The sequence below is a fragment of the Protopterus annectens genome, chromosome 5.part1 (assembly GCF_019279795.1).
Source record: "Protopterus annectens isolate FY-2018-M chromosome 5.part1, PAN1.0, whole genome shotgun sequence".
Classification (NCBI taxonomy): Eukaryota; Metazoa; Chordata; order Ceratodontiformes; family Protopteridae; genus Protopterus; species Protopterus annectens.
The window spans coordinates 71,534,209-71,553,793 of NC_056736.1; the positions used below are offsets into that span (position 1 = coordinate 71,534,209).

The 19,585-nt window shown below is 44.2% G+C and overlaps 1 protein-coding gene across 7 annotated transcripts in view; it reads right to left on the minus strand.

Moving 5' to 3' along the window:
• HIPK1 (homeodomain interacting protein kinase 1) overlaps window positions 1-19,585 on the minus strand; it is a 1,001,014-nt gene that overhangs the window by 572,784 nt on the left and 408,645 nt on the right. For all 7 annotated transcript variants that reach the window (XM_044072892.1, XM_044072895.1, XM_044072893.1 and 4 more), the window contains one exon: window positions 1,752-1,936. In XM_044072892.1, the coding sequence (XP_043928827.1) occupies window positions 1,752-1,936 (185 nt within the window). The remainder of the gene's footprint in view (window positions 1-1,751; window positions 1,937-19,585) is intronic.

A 19,585-nucleotide genomic window follows, 5' to 3' on the forward strand; every position in this document is an offset into this window, starting at 1 on the left:
GAGACAGCCTGTTACTAAAGCTGAGGTATACAGCACTATCTTTCACATCACCAGAGAGGTTGGGAAGACTGGACTGACGGTCCAAGGGGCTCAGAGACTACCACAGCAAACATGACAGTCTTACAGTGAGATAAAGAGGTGGACAGTAGTTTCCTTTACATGCCCCTTTGGAGAGATTTTTTTCTTCGACTGAAAAGAGGACATCTGATGAATACAAACCTGTGGCCATGGATGGATGAGCCAAGAGTTTCAGTCACCACTTCTCCATAAAGAATCTAAGACTATTAAGCTACTATAAACAGTTTTGTGGGTAAACATTACACAAATGTAACAAGGCTGCACACAGTGTGATTTATCAAGTCAAAAAACACAGAATGTGTATAAGTCCTTTTATGAGATCTACCCACCAGATGGGCATTTTTCCTTACTGAGGGGCATAAGATATAATACTTTTCAGAGCAAAAGGAAGGCCCCCAATCGAGTACTTTTCTGCCTACAAAGCTGAGATACAAGAGGACTGCTGATACTGAAGATGCTATTGAGATGTCTGGCTGAACTCTTCAACAGCAAGAAAGTTCTGAACTCTGGCACCTGTACACCCCCTTTATACCAGCATGCCCTAAAGTTCCAACAGATGAACAGCGTATGAGAAAGACACCCAAAACCTTTAGTATTCGGGCCAGACGTTTGACACCCTTGTCAGGGTACATCCCATACAACTTTGTTACTGCAACAGTGATCGAATAATGAACATCAGACCATTCTCAATTTCACTGACAGTGTGTTTAGAAAACTTCTACTTTTCGTGTGCATGACCATTTAAACTAATGTACAATACTTGCACAAAAACACTATGAATGCAAACACTTTTATATCACATCAATGAGGTCTGCAGCCGCACCAAAACACAGAGCAGTATGGCTACCACAAAAAAAAAATCTTTAACTGACACTAAGCAGCAAAACATCACAACCATTTTTTCCCCTTTTTTTAAGCTGCCCCAGGGGAAATAATCTAAAATATTTATGAAATTTACTTACATGTCTGCTCTACATATTCAAAAACCTGCTTCTCATATCTAACTCATTACACAGAAAGCACCATGGGGGCCCAACACTGTATTGTGAATGTGCCGTGAAGTTCATTTGACGCATATACTTGCGCAAGAACAGAGGCAAAGACAAGGAATTAGGTTCATTTTATACACTGGCATTAGCTTAAAAAAACAGTAAGACAATATTGTTGCTTTAAATAAAATAATGCCATTGTGCAACCGCATTAAACTATGGCAGGGTAATTTATACATTTTACCCATGGTGGCGGTGTCTCTCTAATCAGATCACTGGTTGTGCTCTCATGACATAACAGTGCATCCCCACAGTGGATAAAATATGAAATACCTACTCCAGGCTATGGTGTACTACCACTTTAAACAGCTGTATATTGAACAAATTACATGAAAACAATTTAGCTTTACTTACATCACACATGTTGCCTTAAAAATTTTCATGGACTTTTTATTTTGCCCATTAATGCTTTCCCTGAGAACTTTAGATTACTAACTAATAACCTTTGAATTAATTCAATGTTTTATAGTTCTTAATTCTGTATTTATAAAAATCAACAGGTGGACTGCAAAAAATCAAGGTGTTCACAAAAACAGGTCACAATGAGTTTAACCAGCTATCAGTCATAACATCCAATATGCTATGTTTTAAGAAATCAGAAATTAACAAATATTTTGTACTTACCGGTTGCTGTGCGGAAAATCTAGCAGATGAGTCATAGTTACAAATGCGTGATTTAAACTTTTCAGTGGCGTTATCCTCTTATCTGCATCTATTGTCAGCATCTTCTTTAACAAATCAATATACTCCCTTCTATCTGCCTTCTCTGCCAACATATCAGTTCCTTCTAGATCCGTAGGTGTATTTACCTAAGGTGAAAATAAAGAAGTAATGAAACATTTTGCAGCTGAATCATCTGTACAACCACACTAAAGTACAGTTGTGTACACTTGCCATAAATGTAGATGTTCGAGTGTATTCACTGTTGCAGTCATCACACTTGGGCTATCTGCCTGCAGGTAGCCTTCAGTCGGCCCAAATACCAGAGTCTTGGGATTTCTGCATCGGATGCTATCGCCTCTTCCATGATGTCAGGTCATCAGGGGTACATGCAGCCGACACCATTACATCAGTTTTTCTTGCCTCAGATGTCAGGAGCCCCCAAAATAGGAAGCTATTACATAGTGTGGAACACCTCCAGCAAATACTCCTGCCATAAAAGATGGCCATGAAGAGGATAGGTAGAAAGGATAGAGAAAGCCAAGGGGCTGGAGGGAGGAAAACCAGAACTAAAACAGTGAATACACTCGAACATCTACATTTAAGGTACGTATACACAACTGTACTATGTTCTTCGTGTTTCACTGTTGCAGTCATTACACTTGGGTTGATTCCTAAAGCTGAAGAAGGTGGAGGTAGTCAAGAAGTGTTAGGGCTGGCTAGCAGGCCTTGGAAGACTGCTGTAGCAAATCCGGCTCTGGATTTAGAAAAAATAGGTAAGTGGTAATGCTTGGTGAAGGTGTGTACAAAACTCCAAGTTGCAGCTACCAGGATGTCCCTGGTAGGGACTCCCCTGTGAAATGCTGTAGAGGCTGACGTAGCTCTAGTGAAATGAGTTCTGATCCCCTGAGGGGTAGGTGTTCCATGGTGCTTGTAGCAAAAATGGATGCAGTGTGCTTTCCATTTGGAAATGGTTTGCTTCGAAATGGCCTTGCCCTCTGCCCCTGTAGCAAAGCTGACTAGCAGCTGGTCAGATTTTCGATTTTCTGAAAGGTTTAGTTATGTCAAGGTAGAACCTGAGCTGTCTGTGTACGTCCAAGGAGTGCAGGATCCTTTCCCCGTTATTCTGAGGGTTAGGGAAAAAGGTTGGCAAATGGATGGATTGGTTTAAAACCACACTGGATACCACCTTGAGCATACAGGATGTGTTAGTCCTGAGGGAAACCATCAGCATGGAAAATAATGAAGGGCTCCACTGCCATTAGTGCCTGTAACTCGCACACTCTTCTTGCTGAAGTAAGAGCTAAAATTAAGGCTGTTTTCCAAGAGAGGAATTTCCACTCTGCTGAAGCAGCAGGTTCAAAAGGGGGAAGTGTGAGCTCCTCCAGTACAAAGTTAAGGTCCCAGGCTGAGGTGGGAGCTCTCCAAGGGGGCCTTAAAATTGTTAGCTCCTCTCAGGAACTGCTTAATGAGAGGGTGAGAAAAGAGAGGTGGCTCAGTATTATAATGAGCTGAGATGGCAGAGGCATTAATCTAAAGGGTAGGCCTCTGTGGAGCAGCTCTGCTAGGTAATCAAGGATTTGAGGTAAGGTGGCCACAGCTGTGTCCTTTGCTTGATACCGATTCCAAGAACAATATCTTTTCCACTTTTCAGCATAGGATTTCCTAGTACTAGGCCTTCTGGCCTCAAGGATGACATCCAGAACCTGCTTGCTGAGGGATGCTGGTGGCGTATTCAGGGGATAAGCCAGGCTGCAAGGTTTAGGGTTTGCAGCTGTGGATGCAAAATCTGTCCCTCCTGCTGAGACAGCAGGGAAGGTGTCTGATGTAGGTGCCAGGGTGGCACTGCTATCAGACTGCATAGGAGTGGGTACCAGTGCTGGCATGGCCAGTCTGGTGCAATAAGGATTGCCCTTGGCCTGTCCTGTTTGATCTTGAGTAGTACTTTTGAGAGGAGGGGGCAGAGGAGGAAAGGCATAAATTGAGAGGTTTTCTCATGTAAATGATAGGGCATCCACCTTCCAGGCTCTGCTGAGGGTTCCTGGTGCAAAATTTGCTCAATTGATGGTTTTGGGGGAGGCAAAAAGGTCCACCTCCAATGTTCCCCACCTCTGGGTTAGAAGTTTGAATGAGTTGGGTTCCAGTTTCCACTTGTGCGGGTCCAGTAGATTTCTGTCTAAGTCATCTGCCAGTGAAGTTTGCTTGCCTGGCAGGAATTGAGCTTGTAGGTGCACTTGGTTGCTCAAGTCTGTGTTCCACAGGGCCATGGCTAACCTGCAGAGTGGGTAAGAATGAGTTCCCCCCTGCTTGTTTATGTACCACATAAGTGTGGTGTTGTCTGTCTTTATCAGGAGCTGTCCAGGAAGGATAAGGTATTTGAAGGCTGTCAGAGCATTCTGTACAGCTAGCATCTCTTTTTGATTGATATGCAGGGGAATTTGTTCTGGGCTCCATTTGTCTTGAATGCATTTGCCTGCCATGTGAGCCCCCCATGCATAGTCTGATGTGCCTGTTGTCAGGGTTTTGGCGGCGAGTGGTTGAGTGAAAGGAAGTCCCTTGTTATGGTTGCATGCCTCTGCCAACCAAAGGAACTCTGCCCTTAGACAAGGTATGATAGGAATCACTGTTTCCAGGTCCTGGGAATGTTGACACCAGAGACTTTTTAATACCACTGAAGTTTCCTCATATGCAGTCTTGCATATGGAATTAGCAGAATGCATGAGGCCATGAACCCTAGGGCTTGTAGTATTTTCCTTGTGGATAGCGGGGTTTTGGTGGTCATTAGTTTGAAATAGTTTGTCAAATGGACCTGCTTTTCTGGAGTGAGGAATACCATCTGGGAAGTTGTGTTCAAGCTTGCTCCCAGGAATATAATTTGTTGGCTGGGCACCAGTTGAGATTTCTTTTCGTTGATGGTGTATCTCGGTGAAGTTAGTAGTCTTTTTGCAAATGCCAGGTGCTGAAGTAGCAATTCCTGACTGTCCGCCTGAATCAGGCAATCATCGAAGTATGGGTAAATTTGAATATTTCTTTGCCTGCAGTATGCAATGACTGGGTGCAGCAGATAAACCAAAGAGAAGTGCAGAGAACTGATAGTGCATAGAGCCTGCCCTGAAAAGTAGATAGTTCCTGCAAGACTCCCTTATGGGGATGTACAGATAAGCTTCTTTTAAGTCTAGGGTGACTAGCCAGGTATCCTTGGCTAGCATAGGAAGAAGCTGTTGCAGTGTAAGCATTTTGAATTTTGGGACCATCAGAAACGTGCGAAGAATTGACAGATCCAGAATAGGGCGCCAAGAGCTCTCTTTTCTGGACACCAGGAACAGTCTGGAGTAGAAACCCTGTCCCCTTTTTTCTACTGGAACAGGTTGAATAGCCCTGATATAGAGAAGGAAAAGTACTTCCTTTTGAGCCTCTGTCCACTGGTTTGGAGGAAGGTCTGGCAACCCACTTGGGGTTGGCAGTGAGTGGAAGTAGAATCTGTATCCCTGGGATACAATGTTTAGAACCCATTGGTCCTGAGTAATGGACATCCAGTTTTTTGCATGAAGGGTGAGTTTTCCTCCTAGGGGTAAAAGCACTTGGACATGGCTGGGAAGGATAACTGGAAAGTCACTGTGAACTTTTTCCATAAGAAGGTGGCTTACTACTTCCTGTTTTAGATCTCCGCATACCCTGAGACTGTAGTTTTGGTGGTCTGTTTCTCCTGGGTTTGGACTGAGAAGGCCTGGGAGGGACTGGAAAGGACCAGTTTTTTTGAAGGCCAATGCCTACTGAATCTAGGTGGCTGCACCTTTAAGAAATATTTGACAGTTTGTATAGATTTAGCTTTTTCTTCCATCTTTTTAAGAACAACTTCTGCTTTTGTGCCAAACAAACAATCTTGATTTAATGGAGCATCTAGTAATTTTGCTCTGACATGATCTAGCAAGACTTGTTCCTTCAGCCAAGCATGCCTTCTCAGTACAGACCCAGTGACAGCAGCCCTGCAAGATGCTTCTAAGGCATCAAACCCACACTGCAAAGTATGTTTACTAACTTATTTTGCAGAATACATTAACTCTTACAAATCTTTATTTTCTGCACAATCTTGAAGTAACACCATTTTTTGTTTAATTAGTTCCATAACATGTTGCTGGTACTTCAACATGTGAAACTGGCAATTCAAAGCCCTGATGGCAAGAGTTGCATAGGTATATACCTTCTTACCCCCATCTGTCTAAAGCTCTAGAATCCCTGTCTGAAAGGGTAGGGTTTTTGGCTGTAGTAGCCTTAATGCATTTAGGTCCATGGGAAATGGTCTCTGGATCCGCAGTAGGATTCTTAAAGAGAGATTTGTGAAAGTCAGGCACTCTGCAGTACCGGTCAGGTTTTCTAGGAGCTGGTGGTAAATGTCAGGGGTAAAACTGGATTCCATGAAGACATCATCTACAATATCCAGGACAGGGGGTACATCTAGAGCCCTGTGCTGAGGCAAATCTAAAAATTCCCTGAGTCTCTTTTTGGACTGAGGATAGCCCTGGCATTCCCAGCAGAAATGCTCTCTTAAGGTATGCAAGGTTTCACCAAAAGAAAAATCTTCTGGAGGGGAGGCTGCATATGAATCCTCATAGGTAGATAAGGGTAATCGGACTCCTGGTCTGTAGAATCAGAAAGAAATTCAATTCTTTATCTTTTAGCAGGGGAACTCTGGCTTCCCCTAATTAGAGTAATAAGGTCTTCAGCCATTCTAAGCATTTGTTTTTGTGGCATGGGAGCTTGAACATGTGTTTTGAATGTCGGTTTTCTAGGCGTAGTGCGAACTCTGGGCCTGAGAAACTCTGTAGTTTTAGTTAAAAATGAAGTTGCCGGTTTAATACGAATATCGGTAGGTCAGAATACACCCTCAGAAGCCGGTGCCTGCACAGCGGCTCCGGAGCCATCCAAGGTAGAGACATACACAGGTTACATAGTCAAGGAAGCATCTTGTGGCATAATGGACTCCGAATGGGTCTCAGCAGAGGCCTGAAAATCTGTAGAAGCGGGCATCAGGGGCTGCAAAGGCGCCTCACAGAGTACCGGCAGACTGGAGGCTAGCTTAACAGAAGTGTCATTGGCGGGTTTTGGCCTATGCGGTCTGCTCTGTCTTTGTGTTTTTTCGGAAGATCGGTAGTCGGATGGCTTACCGAAGCCATTTCGGAATACGGAGAACGAGAGCGAAAGAATTTGGCTACAAAAACAGCCTGAAGAGGAATGGTTCGGGTGTTAAACAAGGCAGAAAAGTGAGGGACGTCGTGGTCTGGGCCTAAACAGATGACGCAGTAAGAATGAAAATCTCTGTAAGGTATTTGCTTTCCACAGGCAAGACAATTGTTAACTTTTTCTGACATCAGTTAGAGCAGGAAAACAGAATCCCGAGTGGAGTACTTAGCTTTAGAAGACTTCAAGTTTGAAACTCGAAAAATGAAAATTGCAGGTAGCAGCCGACTGGCACTTCTGAACTGCTTCGGCTTCGGGCTCCTTCTCGGCAAGAAAGACTGATATAATGGCGTAAGCTGCATGTTTTATACCCCTGATGACCTGACTTCATGGAAGAGGGGACAGCATCTGACGCAGAAATCCCAAGACTCTGGTATTCAGGCCGACTGCGGGCTACCTGCAGGCAAATAACCAAGTGTGATGACTGCAACAGTGAAACACGAAGAACATCAAGAAGTAATCATGAGTAAGGTAACTTTCTTTTTAATACTAGACCTTTGAGAAGTCTCTGCAAGAAGCAAATCATAACTTACTGGTTCTACCCAGATTCCGTGTTTCTGAGTAGTATTTCCTTGGTCAGAACTTCTTCCAAGTAGTGGAATAAGCCCTGTGAAGAACAAGATCTGAGCACAGTGTATGAGTATCCGCTGCAAGCGGTCATAACAGACTGCCAGCTCTGACATAAGACGGTGAGTAATGTACTAAGCTGTTGGTGCCAAGGAAGAGAAGTTGAGACAGAATAAATGGTGAACATAAACCAGTATCCAATGCCAGAAGGATGGGAAAATCAGGTGGTGAAAAAAGGCCTTAAGAACACAACTCAAGAGAAGAATACAGGGGGACTACAGCACTGATTGGTTGTTTAATTCTGAGTACCATCGTTAGAGAGACATTAGTACTGGTTCATTCAGAAGGAGAAATAGAGAAGCCAACTGATGGATGGCTGCCCTACGCAAGGGTCTCAAACATGGCAGCTTTAACAGAACAGGCAATAAGCCCCACACAGGATAACTACATCAGTGTCTGGGAAAGAGATGTTGCCTGCTCCACTGATGTGGCAAATCAGTCCCTGCACCCTTAGTAATGGTGAATGACAACAGCCCTCGGTGTCTCATGTCTCTCTCCATTCCCAGCTGTGACTAGCCACTTAAAATTACCTTTGGAAATGCTGGGGCCTGAGATCATGCCATCCTTTGGTGATAAATCTTGCTGCTTCTAATAAGGAAATTATTCAATTAACGAAGCAGTTTCTTGCATGTCCACCGTGATGTTGTGAGTTGACCTTGTTTGGTTTTAAGTTAGGCCAGCACTGGGACTGTGGACATACTGACAGAGAGTCTTATAAGGATGAAGCTAGCACCAAATGTCTAATTCATCAGGAATCTGAGTCTTTTCAAGACACTTCTGGACAGGAAGGATCAGGGATAAAAATACATGCTTTCGCAATGGAGTCATCAGAATGATGGGTTTGCAGACTTAATGGAAAGCACCACATGCCTAAGGCTGTGTCTCTCTCTCTCTCTCTCTCTCATACCTCGCCCCCCCCCCCTGCCTTTTTCAGGTCTTTTGAAAAAAATCTGACAGACCAACCAGTACTGTGTCTCTCAGAGGCTATGCAAGCAGTATAGCTGCTATTTTTGGGTTACTACGTGGGCACCACAAGGATACTAAATAGCACATGAATGCATTTGTTAAACAGGTAGGTCCTCTGGGTATAGATGTCAAGTTTCAGTGGCAACCTGACAAAACAGTTTGGTTAACCAATTTGTTCAGAGTCACAAAGTAGGCAAATGGAGGTAGAAGGAACCAAACCCTGCACCAGTGAATACAGGAAGAAGCTTTAATTTTCTGTGCTACCTGCCAAACAAAAACAGCTGTAAAAAAGAAACTGCTGATGGCAAATTTGTGTGCCCAAATTATGTGTACAGCAATTAAGAACTGGAGAAATGGGAGTTATAAAGCTTAATGGGAGCAAGGAAAGTGAGTAACTGTCTACCAAACATTTAGGGTCCAAGTGGTCCTAATGCCTGTGGCACATAGTCTTAAGGATTACAAACAATGGTTAACGTCTTCTCAGATGCTCTGGAATAAAGAAAAAAGAAAGGTGTAAATCAGTATACAGTTCCACTGAAAGGGGAAGGCATCTTCAATCTTCCTAAATGCTTTGTGAAGCATGTATGAACAAAAAGTTTCATGCTTGATGTTTGGGGGACAGTAACAAAGAGATCCACCTCTGGAAGGCCTCACACACTTATTTCCATCAGTGATTAGAAGTTCTTCTGCTCAACATATCTACAAAGGTAATTTTTTAGGCACTGAATATGAGCTGACAGCTGGAGACCGTGTTGCAGAGCCCATTCCCAAATCTTCAAAAACCTCCCTGCACAGCTGAAAAGATCAGATTCCTCATTACTGTAATACCACCATGCAGATTTGAAGGTAGCCTGGCTGAAAGCAGTCTTGAAAGGCTGTCTAAGCCCTGTATACCATTTTCATCTCCTTCTCACTGATCTGAATCAGTTTTACTAAAGGGCAACTGCCTTGAACTGACAAACTGCTGAAGTGAACACCTCAGGCATACCTATGAATGCCTCTAGGAAAGCTTCTGGTTTTCAGAAACCCAAGGAACATGTCTTGTATCTTATTTTTTCCTACAGACTGTAGCAATGCAATGGTGTAATTAAAGTGTTGTAGCAAAAGTACATTTGGCTCGGCCATTTATCAAGCAGTCATATAAAAATTGGAAAATGATTGGGTTTTGCTTTCTGAAGTGTGCTAACACTGCAGCTAAACATGTGATAAAACACTCCAGGGATTGTGAATAGCCAAAAGCAAAGACAAAAACTCAAAAATGATGACGAGCTATAGCTTTCATGAGAACGCCTTACTGAACTGTAAAAACATGCATCTTCTATTTCTAGTGTGGTCATATAAGAATCTTTACCTATGAAGGGAATTTTAGTCATCAGAGTCGATATTTTAAACATCTCTGCATTCCCAAACTTGTTCACATCTGACAAGTCTATGCCTGGTCCTGAAGTGTTGGGCTTCCCTTGTAAGAAAACCGCCTGGAATACAAGCCTCCTAGTGGTAGTGGGAAAGATGGTAAAGATTAGCAGATGGTAAAAGTCTTTTTGAAGAGTTGGAATCTGCTCTTTCATGCTGCCATCTGACTTATAATTATCTGTTCATTTTTCATTTTTATCTCCATGTCCAAGACAAAACCTCCTCATATTGGTCTTGAACCTATTTTTTCACCCAAGTACTGGGAATCTCCAAGCATGGTTACAGGCAGTCCACATCCAGGCATCCATGTAGATGGCCTGTGCCCCTGCTGGCATACCAGACATGACAGCATTTCTACTGTGGCCTTAGCTCTCATCCCACAGTACTGACATGGTCATCTATACTCCTATGTCTCAGCTGGGCATCCTACATCCTCCTTGTGCACGTGTGCTTCTGGCACATGTTACCAAGGTTTTCAGTCATCAGCTTGGGATCAAAGTCCACACCCCTGGCCCTGGCACTTTCAGTATTACAAAAGCCTCTGAGCGCATGGTGGATGGCCAACCAGAAACCACTTCTTCTTCTCACCAGTAAGTGTAAGTCAATAATGGTCACTCACTTTCACCCTCCACTGTCAAAGTCAAGCTATTTCGATCGTACTCAGGGCTTTCATCCCTCTATTCCAGAGAGTTGGCCTTTGAAAATACAATTGTGTAAATACATTTACCACAAAGTACAGTTGTGTAAGTAAACTTACCATAACAGTACATGTTTGAATGTTCACTGCCACAGCAGCCTTACCTAAATGGGTTATATCCTGCTAAGGATATAACAGATGACCAGCTTTCAAAACTTCAGAGCTCTTTCCACACACCCAAATATTTAGTCAGCTCAAGCTGACTTAAATGAAAGACAGGTTTGAGTGCAAAAAGTACAGTTTTGTACCTACCATAAATGTAGATGTTCCGAGTGTTTACACTGCTGCAGTCATTACACTTGGGTTATCCTGCCGTCAGGCGGTCCCGCAGTCGGCCTGAGTTCCAAAGTCTTGGTCCGGCGTCGGTTGCTGTCGCTTCTTCCCTGACGTCAGTGCGCCAGGGGTATATAAGATGCACCCGACGCCATTTTCTTCAGTTTTTCTTGCCCCAGAAGTCAGGTCCCCCAAGTAGGAAGGCAATACACATTGCTAATCAAAAATATACATATAAAATAAAAACAATAGCTTCAGTTAGCAGTAAATACACCCCAAATGTTGTATAGGATAGTAAGGCATAGATAATTCCAGCTAGTTCAGAGGGGATGGAGGGAGGGTAACCTGGACTGCAGCAGTGTGAACACTCGAGCATCTACATTTATGGTAGGTACAAAACTGTACTATGTTCATCGTGTTACACTGCTGCAGTCATTACACTTGGGTAGAATCCCAAAGCTGAGGTTGGGTGGCTGGTCTATAAAGAGTTAGGATTGGCTAGGAGGCCCTGCAGAACTGCAATGGCAAATCCTGCTCTGGATTTAGAGTAAAGAGGCAGGTGATAATGCTTGGTACAGGTGTGCACTGAACTCCAAGTTGCAGCCTCCAAAATTTCCTTGGTAGGTACTCCTCTGGGAAAGGCTGTTGAAGTGGCTGTTGCCCTGGTGGAATGTGGCCTAATGTTATTTGGGACTGATTTTCCATGCTGTGTGTAGCAGTATCGAATACAGTGTCCAATCCATTTGGATATAGTCTGCTTTGAGATAGCCTTGCCCTGTGATCCTGCAGCATATGCTACAAACAGTTGCTCAGTTTTCCGGAAAGCCTTTGTTATGTCCAAGTAGAAGCGTAACTGCCTGTGTATGTCCAAAGAATGCAGAAGTTTCTCCCCTTTATTCTGGGGGGTTAAGTTGGCAAATGGATGGTTTGGTTAAGAGCCACACTAGATACCACCTTTGGCATAAAGGTAGGGTTTGTCCTTAAAGATACCCTGTCCTGATGAAAAATTATAAAAGGTTCCACTGCCATTAATGCATGTAGCTCTGAGACTATTCATGCTGAAGTTACTGCCAGGAGCACAGCTATTTTCCATGATAAAAATTTTAGATTGGCTGTATTGGCTGGCTCAAAAGGTGGTAGGGTCAGTTTTTCCAAAACAAAATTGAGGTCCCAAGTTGGAGTTGGTGCTCTCCAGGGAGTCTTATGTTTTTAGCCCCTATGAGGTACTGTTTTAGCAAGGGATGAGAGAATAAAGGAGGATCCGTGTTGTAATGTGCTGAAATGGCAGAGGCATGGATCTTAATTGATGAGAAGGATAGGCCTCTGTCCAGCATCTCAGTTAAGTATTGTAAAATCTGAGGAATGTTTGGAACAAGAGGGTCAAGGCTTTGAGCTTGGTTCCAGGTGCAGAATCTCTTCCATTTTTCTGAGTAAGCTTTCCTGGTGCTAGGCCTCCTGGCCTCCAAAATGACATCCATAACAGCTTTTGAGAGAGGTGTTGTCTGTTTGACTAATGTATCAGCCATGCAGCCAGGTTTAGGGTTTTGAGCTGACCGTGCAGGATCTGATTGTTTTGCTGAGTTAGAAGGTGTGGAATTTGAGGCAAAATCCATGGTGGGCCTTGAGCCAGGTTCCTTAAGATAGGGTACCAGTGCTGGCGTGGCCAGTCTGGAGCAATCAGGATCATCTCTGTTTTTTCTTGTCTGGCTTTTAGGAGTACCTTTGAAAGGAGAGGCAGTGGCAGGAAGGCATAAACTTTTAGGTTTTTCCAGCTGAACAGAAGAGCATCCACTTTCCATGCTTGTCTGTGATAGGTCCTTGTGCAGAATTTTTGTACTTGGCAATTCAGTGGGAAGGCAAAAAGATCTATGTCTGGGCATCCCCACTTTTGCGTTATCATGCTGAAGATCTGTGGATTCAATTTCCATTCGTGAGGGTCCATGATATTTCTGCTTAGGTCGTCTGCCAGAGTATTTTTCTTTCTTGGCAGGAATTGTGCTTGTAGGTGAACTTGATATGTTACAGCTGTGTTCCACAAGGTCATGGCTTGCCTGCATAGGGGATAAGAATGAGTGCCCCCTTGCTTATGTACCACATTACTGTGGTGTTGTCTGTCTTTAGTAATAACTGTCCTGGATGTAGAAGGTCCTTGAAAGCTGTTAGGGCATTTTGAACAGCCAACATCTCTTTTTGATTGATGTGAAGATGCATCTGGTCTGTGGTCCACTTGCCCTGAATGCATTTTCCTGCCATGTGTGCTCCCCAGGGGTAATCCGAAGCATCTGTTGTTAGAGTTTGCCTGGCTGTGGGTTGGGTAAAAGGCTGACGCTTGTTTAGGTGACATGCCTGTGCCCACCATCGAACCTCCTGTTGTAGGCAGGGAATCATTGGTATTACTGCTTCTAAACTGTGAGAGTGTTGAGTCCAAACACTTTTCAGGTACCATTGTAATTTCCTCATATGCAGTCTGGCATATGGTATTAGTAGTATGCAGGATGCCATGAATCCCAGGGCCTTCAGAATTTTTCTTGCAGGGAGATGGGACTTTCTTGCCAGTAATTGAAAATATGGAGTTAGTTGAACTTGTTTGTCTGGCGTGAGGTAAGCCATCTGGGCCGTTTTACTTAAGCTGGCACCCAGGAATATAATCTGTTGCGAGGGCACTAGTTTTGACTTCTTTTTGTTTACTGTGTACCCTAGAGAAATTAGCAACCTTTTTACAAATGCCAGATGCTGTAGAAGAATGTCCTTTGTCTCTGCTTGAATGAGGCAGTTGTCTAGGTATGGATATATTTGAATTCCTTTTTGTCTGCAAAATGCGATTACTGGTGCCAGGCACTTTGTGAAGACCCTGGGCGCAGTAGGTAAGCCAAAGGGCAGTGCAGAGAATTGGAAGTGCATTGCACCAGCTTTGAATCTGAGGTATCTTCTGCAATTTTGTCTGATAGGGACATGCAGGTATGCCTCTTCGAGGTCCAGAGTAACAAGCCAAGCCTTCTTGCCCAGCATGGGTAGAAGCTGCTGTAATGTCAACATTTTGAATTTTGGAATATCCAGGTAAGTATTCAGAATTGAAAGGTCTAGTATGGGCCTCCAGGCCTTGTCCTTTCTATGGACCAGGAAGAGTCTTGAGTAAAATCCTTGTCCTTGTTCCTGTTGAGGTACTTTTTGAATAGCTCTCATGTCCATGAGGGCTGAAATTTGTTTTTGTGCCTCTGCCCATTGATTTTGTGGCAGGTCTGGAATTCCTTTTAGCCTTGGTAAAGTATGAAAGTGGAATCTGTAACCTTGAGACACAATATTCAGGACCCATTTGTCTTGGGTGATTATTTGCCAGTTTTGAGAAAAAAGTGCTAGTTTTCCCCCTAAGGGGGGGCTTCCAAAAGGGACGTGCTTGGCGTACGAAAGGGAAAGTCATTGTGACTGTTTCCTGTAAGGTTGAGACTTGTCCTCACCACCTTTTGGGGTTGAGGTGCCCCACTGTCGCTGTCTGCTTGAGCCTTGGCGTTGAGATCTGCCCCTTGGGCGTCTGTATCTGCCTCTCTGTGGCCTGTCTGACACTGGAAAGGACCAATTCTTTGTTGGCCAATTTCTGCTAAACCGAGGTGGCTGTACCTGTAAGAAATCCTTGACTGTTTGCATAGATTTAGCTTTATCCTCCATTTTCTTTAACACCTCTTCTGCCTTATCACCAAACAAAGTATCACGCTGTAAAGGAGCATCCAATAATTTTGCCTTAACATGATCAGGTAAACTTTGTTCTTTTAACCAAACATGTCTTCGAATCACAGAACCTGTAACTGCGGCTCTAAAAGAGGCCTCTAAAGAATCAAAACCACATTGCAGAGTATGTTTTCCCACCTCTTCAACTGCATGCAATAAATCCTGCATTTCTTTACAATCAGGAGCTTCTGAGCTTGCAAGCATTTTCTGTTTTAACTGAGCCACTAAATATTGTTGGTACTTAAGCATGTGAAATTGGCAATTTAAAGCTCTTACTGCTAAAGTTGCAGAAGTGTATACTTTCTTCCCCCATCTATCCAAAGCTCTGGAATCTCTGTCAGAGGGTACTGGATTTTTTGCAATGGAAGCCTTAACCCCTTTTGGACCCTGGGAAATAGTTTCTGGATCAGCAGAAGGGTTTTTGTAAAGAAACTTGTGAGAGTCAGGGACTCTGTAACACCTATCTGGCTTGGCTGGAGCAGGGGACAAAGTCGGGAGATAAACTGGATTCAGAGAACACAATATCTAGCACAGGCGGAATAACCAGGGGCCTGTGCTGAGGCAATAAAAGGAAATACCTGAGCCTTTTCTTGGATTCTGAGTAATCCTGACTTTCCCAATGGAAATGCTCCCTCATGGTATGTAAAGTTTCCCCAAAAGAATAATCCTCTGGAGGAGAGGCTGAAGGGATAGATTCTTCAGCATCAGAGTCCTCATAGGGGGATAGAGAGTATCCCTGGTCTGAAGAGGAATCAGAGGAAATGGAAACCTGATCAGAGGAGTCATAGTCTGTATCCTGCCTAGGTCTTTTCTCAGGAGGGGGATGGGAACCCCTGATTAGAGTAGTAAGGTCTTCAGCCATTTTGAGCATCTGTTTCTTAGGCATGGAGGACTGTCCAGGAGAATGCTGTACTTGTTTCTTTATCTTTAATGGTACCATTGTCTTGGCCGTTGTCTTAATGGTAAATTGTGAAGGTCTGAAAACACCCTCAGAAGCCGATGCCTGCTCAGCGGCTCCGGACCCATCTGAGGGATTAGTTTCCGTAGGCCCAATACCTTGAGTTTCCAGAGGCCTAGATGTCTCCACGTGGGAGTCGGAAGCGGCCTGTGGCTCTAAGGTAGCAGGTGTCAGGGGCTGTGAAAGCGCCTCACTGAGAACCGGCGAACGGGGACTGGCCTAGAAGAGGTTTTGTCGGTTTTGGACCTTGGATGCCTGTCTTTATCATTGTCTTTGCATTTTTTTTGGTATTGAGGTTGTCGGCTGATCTGACGGCATTGTATAATTGAACCTTCAGCCAAAGTAGTGCAAAGCAAAATCAAAACGTCTTTTTATAGTGCGTTTGTTAAATCTAGCACAAAACCGACAACTAGTGACGTCGTGATCAGGGCCTAGGCATGGAATACAGTAAGAGTGGAAGTCCTTATGAGGTATTTGCTTCCCACAAGAAATACAATTATTAACATTTTCTGACATCGGTCTGAGGCAAGAAAAAAGTTTCCCCAAAGGGGTATTTCGCTTTATTGAAGACTTCGGATCTGAAATTCGACTTCGAAAATCTCAGGAGTCGGCCGACCAGCACTTGCGAACTGCTTCTGCTTCGGGCACCGCGCGGCAAGAAAGACTGAAGAAAATGGCGTCGGGTGCATCTTATATACCCCTGGTGCACTGATGTCAGGGAAGAAGCGACAGCAACCGACGCCGGACCAAGACTTTGGAACTCAGGCCGACTACAGGACCGCCTGACGGCAGGATAACCCAAGTGTAATGACTGCAGCAGTGTAACACGATGAACATCACCAGAGTTTTTAGCCTCATTCTCTCTGTTGGCATGATGTCTTGACAAGGATAATGCTATCAAAACAAAAATAAAGGTCCTCACCCTGGCAACAAAAACATAAAAAGTAAAGGGGATGGAGAGAGGGTATGGCTACTGCAAAAGTGAACATCTGAACAACTACTATTACTGTAAGTTTACTTTCACAACTGTAGGACATGTTTATCATTAAGATCAGTGCTGTAGTAGTCTTAACTATATGGGTAAGAAGAGACCAGAAAGGCTTAGCAGTAAAGGTCTTCGCCTCCCATGTACAAGGTTCGATTCTGACCTCCGACCAATGCCTGTTTGGAGTTTGAATGTTCTCCCTGGGTCTCTGTGGGGTTTCTCCCATGTCAGAAAAACATGTTGAGAGTTTCCATCTCAAACTCAACAATGAATGGAGCTGTGGGCAGCAGCACAGACTCTACATGGTGCCCTATAGGGGGAAGAGTTGTACAGACCAACCACTTTGGGCATTTACTTTGGTGCACAGTATCCTCAAGACAGGAAAACACAGATCACAGACTGCGTGCCGTGGCAGGGCTAGCCACTCAATAGTGTAAAATATGGCTCTAGGTGATTCGGTCATGTTGACTAATGTCACCAAATACGGGCATGGGTAGCTACTGGTGATAAGTGGGTTGAGGACTGGCCTACTCTGACCCACGCCAGGGACCCTTGCTAATGGTGGGAGGGTGTATGTGCCCCTACTGGCCAGTGTGTGCCCACCATAAAGCCCAGCAGTCCTGGACCGCTACTGGCTGGCCGGTCTAGTTGCCCAGCCTGGGTTACCTGGGATAGCTTCGTTGAGCGAAAGCTGGAAGTAAAACCATCCAACCAACCTGCCCAACGGAGAACTGCTACACTTAATGTAGGTTCATTGACAGGATGCAGCTTGGAAGTGGATGACATGATGATACAGAGGAGGCTGGACATCCTATGTATCCAAGGGACGAGATGGAAGGACAGTGCAGCAAAGCCACTTGGCTTGGGATCCAGAGTCTACTACTCAGGTGGAGGGCAGGCTAGAAATGGTGTAGGAATTGTGGTGAGAGAGAGGCTTCAGAAGGCAGTAAGGGATATCACCAGAATTAATGACAGACTCATGGCAGTCAGACTCCAGTGTAATGATAAGGCAGTATTCATAATCTTAGCCTATGCCCCACAGCAGGGTTGTGATAGTGAGGAAAAGAGTGCATTCAGACAACAGTTGCAGGACCTACTACGTAAAGCAGGACAACATGAACTGGTGTTGATAATGGGTGACTTGAATGCATATACTGGGACAGACAAAACAGGATAGGAGGACTGCCTGGGTCCACATGGCTGGGGCAACAGGAATAAAGGAGAAGCCATTCTAGTCTTCTGTCTGGAAAATGGCTTGATAGTAGCCAACACATGGTTCAGAAAGAGAGACGGTCACAAGATCACATACAAGAGTAGTCAACATGCAACTCAGGTAGACTTCCTCCTAGTAAGGAAAAGGCACTGGGATAGAATCCATGATTGCAAAGTCATCCTCAGTGAAACAGTCAGCCAACAGCATAAACCACTAGTTGCCACAATCAGCTGCAAGCAGTGGTCAGAGAAGGCTCTAAGGTCAACATAGACTAGGCTGAAAACCTGGAAGTTGATTGGAGAGAAAGCATAACATTTCAAGGAATTACTCAGGGCTCTAGCACCCCAAGAAGAGGAGGAAATAGGTGGAGTTGAAGAAGAATGGCAGCGCCTAAAAACAGCATGTGTTAGGGCTACAGAAAAAATATGTGGCTGAGCCAGGTATGGAAATAAGATACATAAGGAAAGCTGGTGGTGGAATGCAGAAGTCCAGGAAGTCATCAAAAGAAAGAAGGAGTGCAGGAAGTAGACTGACCAGGCTAGGAAGGACTACTGGTTGGCTAACAAAGAAGCTAAAAAAGAAGTTGCAATAGCAAAGAACAGGCCATCGGAGGCACTGTACCAACTTCTGAAATTACTCAGTAAGAGGTACACAGAAATTATATCAGGTTGCAAGGCAAAGACAGAACAATAAAGAAGATAGTCAGACACCCTTCATAAGAGATGCCAGCAACAACCTGCTCACCAGTCCAGAGGACATCAAAGGCAGATGGAAAGCTCCAGAAATAGCCTACAATGAGAGAAGACGAGGAGCCCACCCTAGAAGAATTAAGAACAGCACTAAGGAAGATGAAGTCAGGGAAAGCAGCAGGCTCAGATGAGGTCACAGCAGATATGATAAAGATGTTGGGTGAGATAGGGGAGAAATGACTCCTGAGGGTACTAATAGCAGTGTTGAGCGAAAGGCGTATCCCAGATTATCCCAGATGACTGGAGAATAAGCATACTCATGCCACTTTACAGGAACTAAGGGGGCATCCACAATTGTGGGCAGTACAGAGGCATCGAACTCCTACCACATTGCATGATAGTTCTGAAGAGGGGGATTGATAAACGGATACGCAGAATGTAATATGGGAGATGATCAGCTTGGATTCAGATCAGGATCCAGCACAATTGACGCGATGTTTGCATTGAGACAGATACTTGAGAAGAAGCTAGAGATGAGGAGAAAGTCCAAATGGCCATACCTACACTTGGAGAAAGCATATGACAAGGTCCCAAGAAAGTTCATCTGGGCAGTACTGCGGTGGTTTGAAGCCCCAGAAACATTGGTAGAATTATTGCAGGCTATGTACAAGGACCTAAAGTCAAGTATGAACAGTGTTCTGCCTCACAGAGGGGTTCCCAGTGGGAGTGGGTGTACACCAAGGTTCATCTTGAGCCCACTGCTGTTCATACTGGTGATGGACTACATTAGCAAACAGGATGGAGGGGACGGATCAACAAAGCTGCTGTATGCAGACAATATGGCAGTACAGGTCCTCCCCTTCAAAACATCTAAAACCCCATAACATCTAATTTCATTACATTGAGACCAAAACATCTAAAACCCATAACATCGAATTTCATAACATCCAACACTAAAAATCACATAAAAATAACACCCCCTTCACATATAACGACACCAAACTACCAAACACACT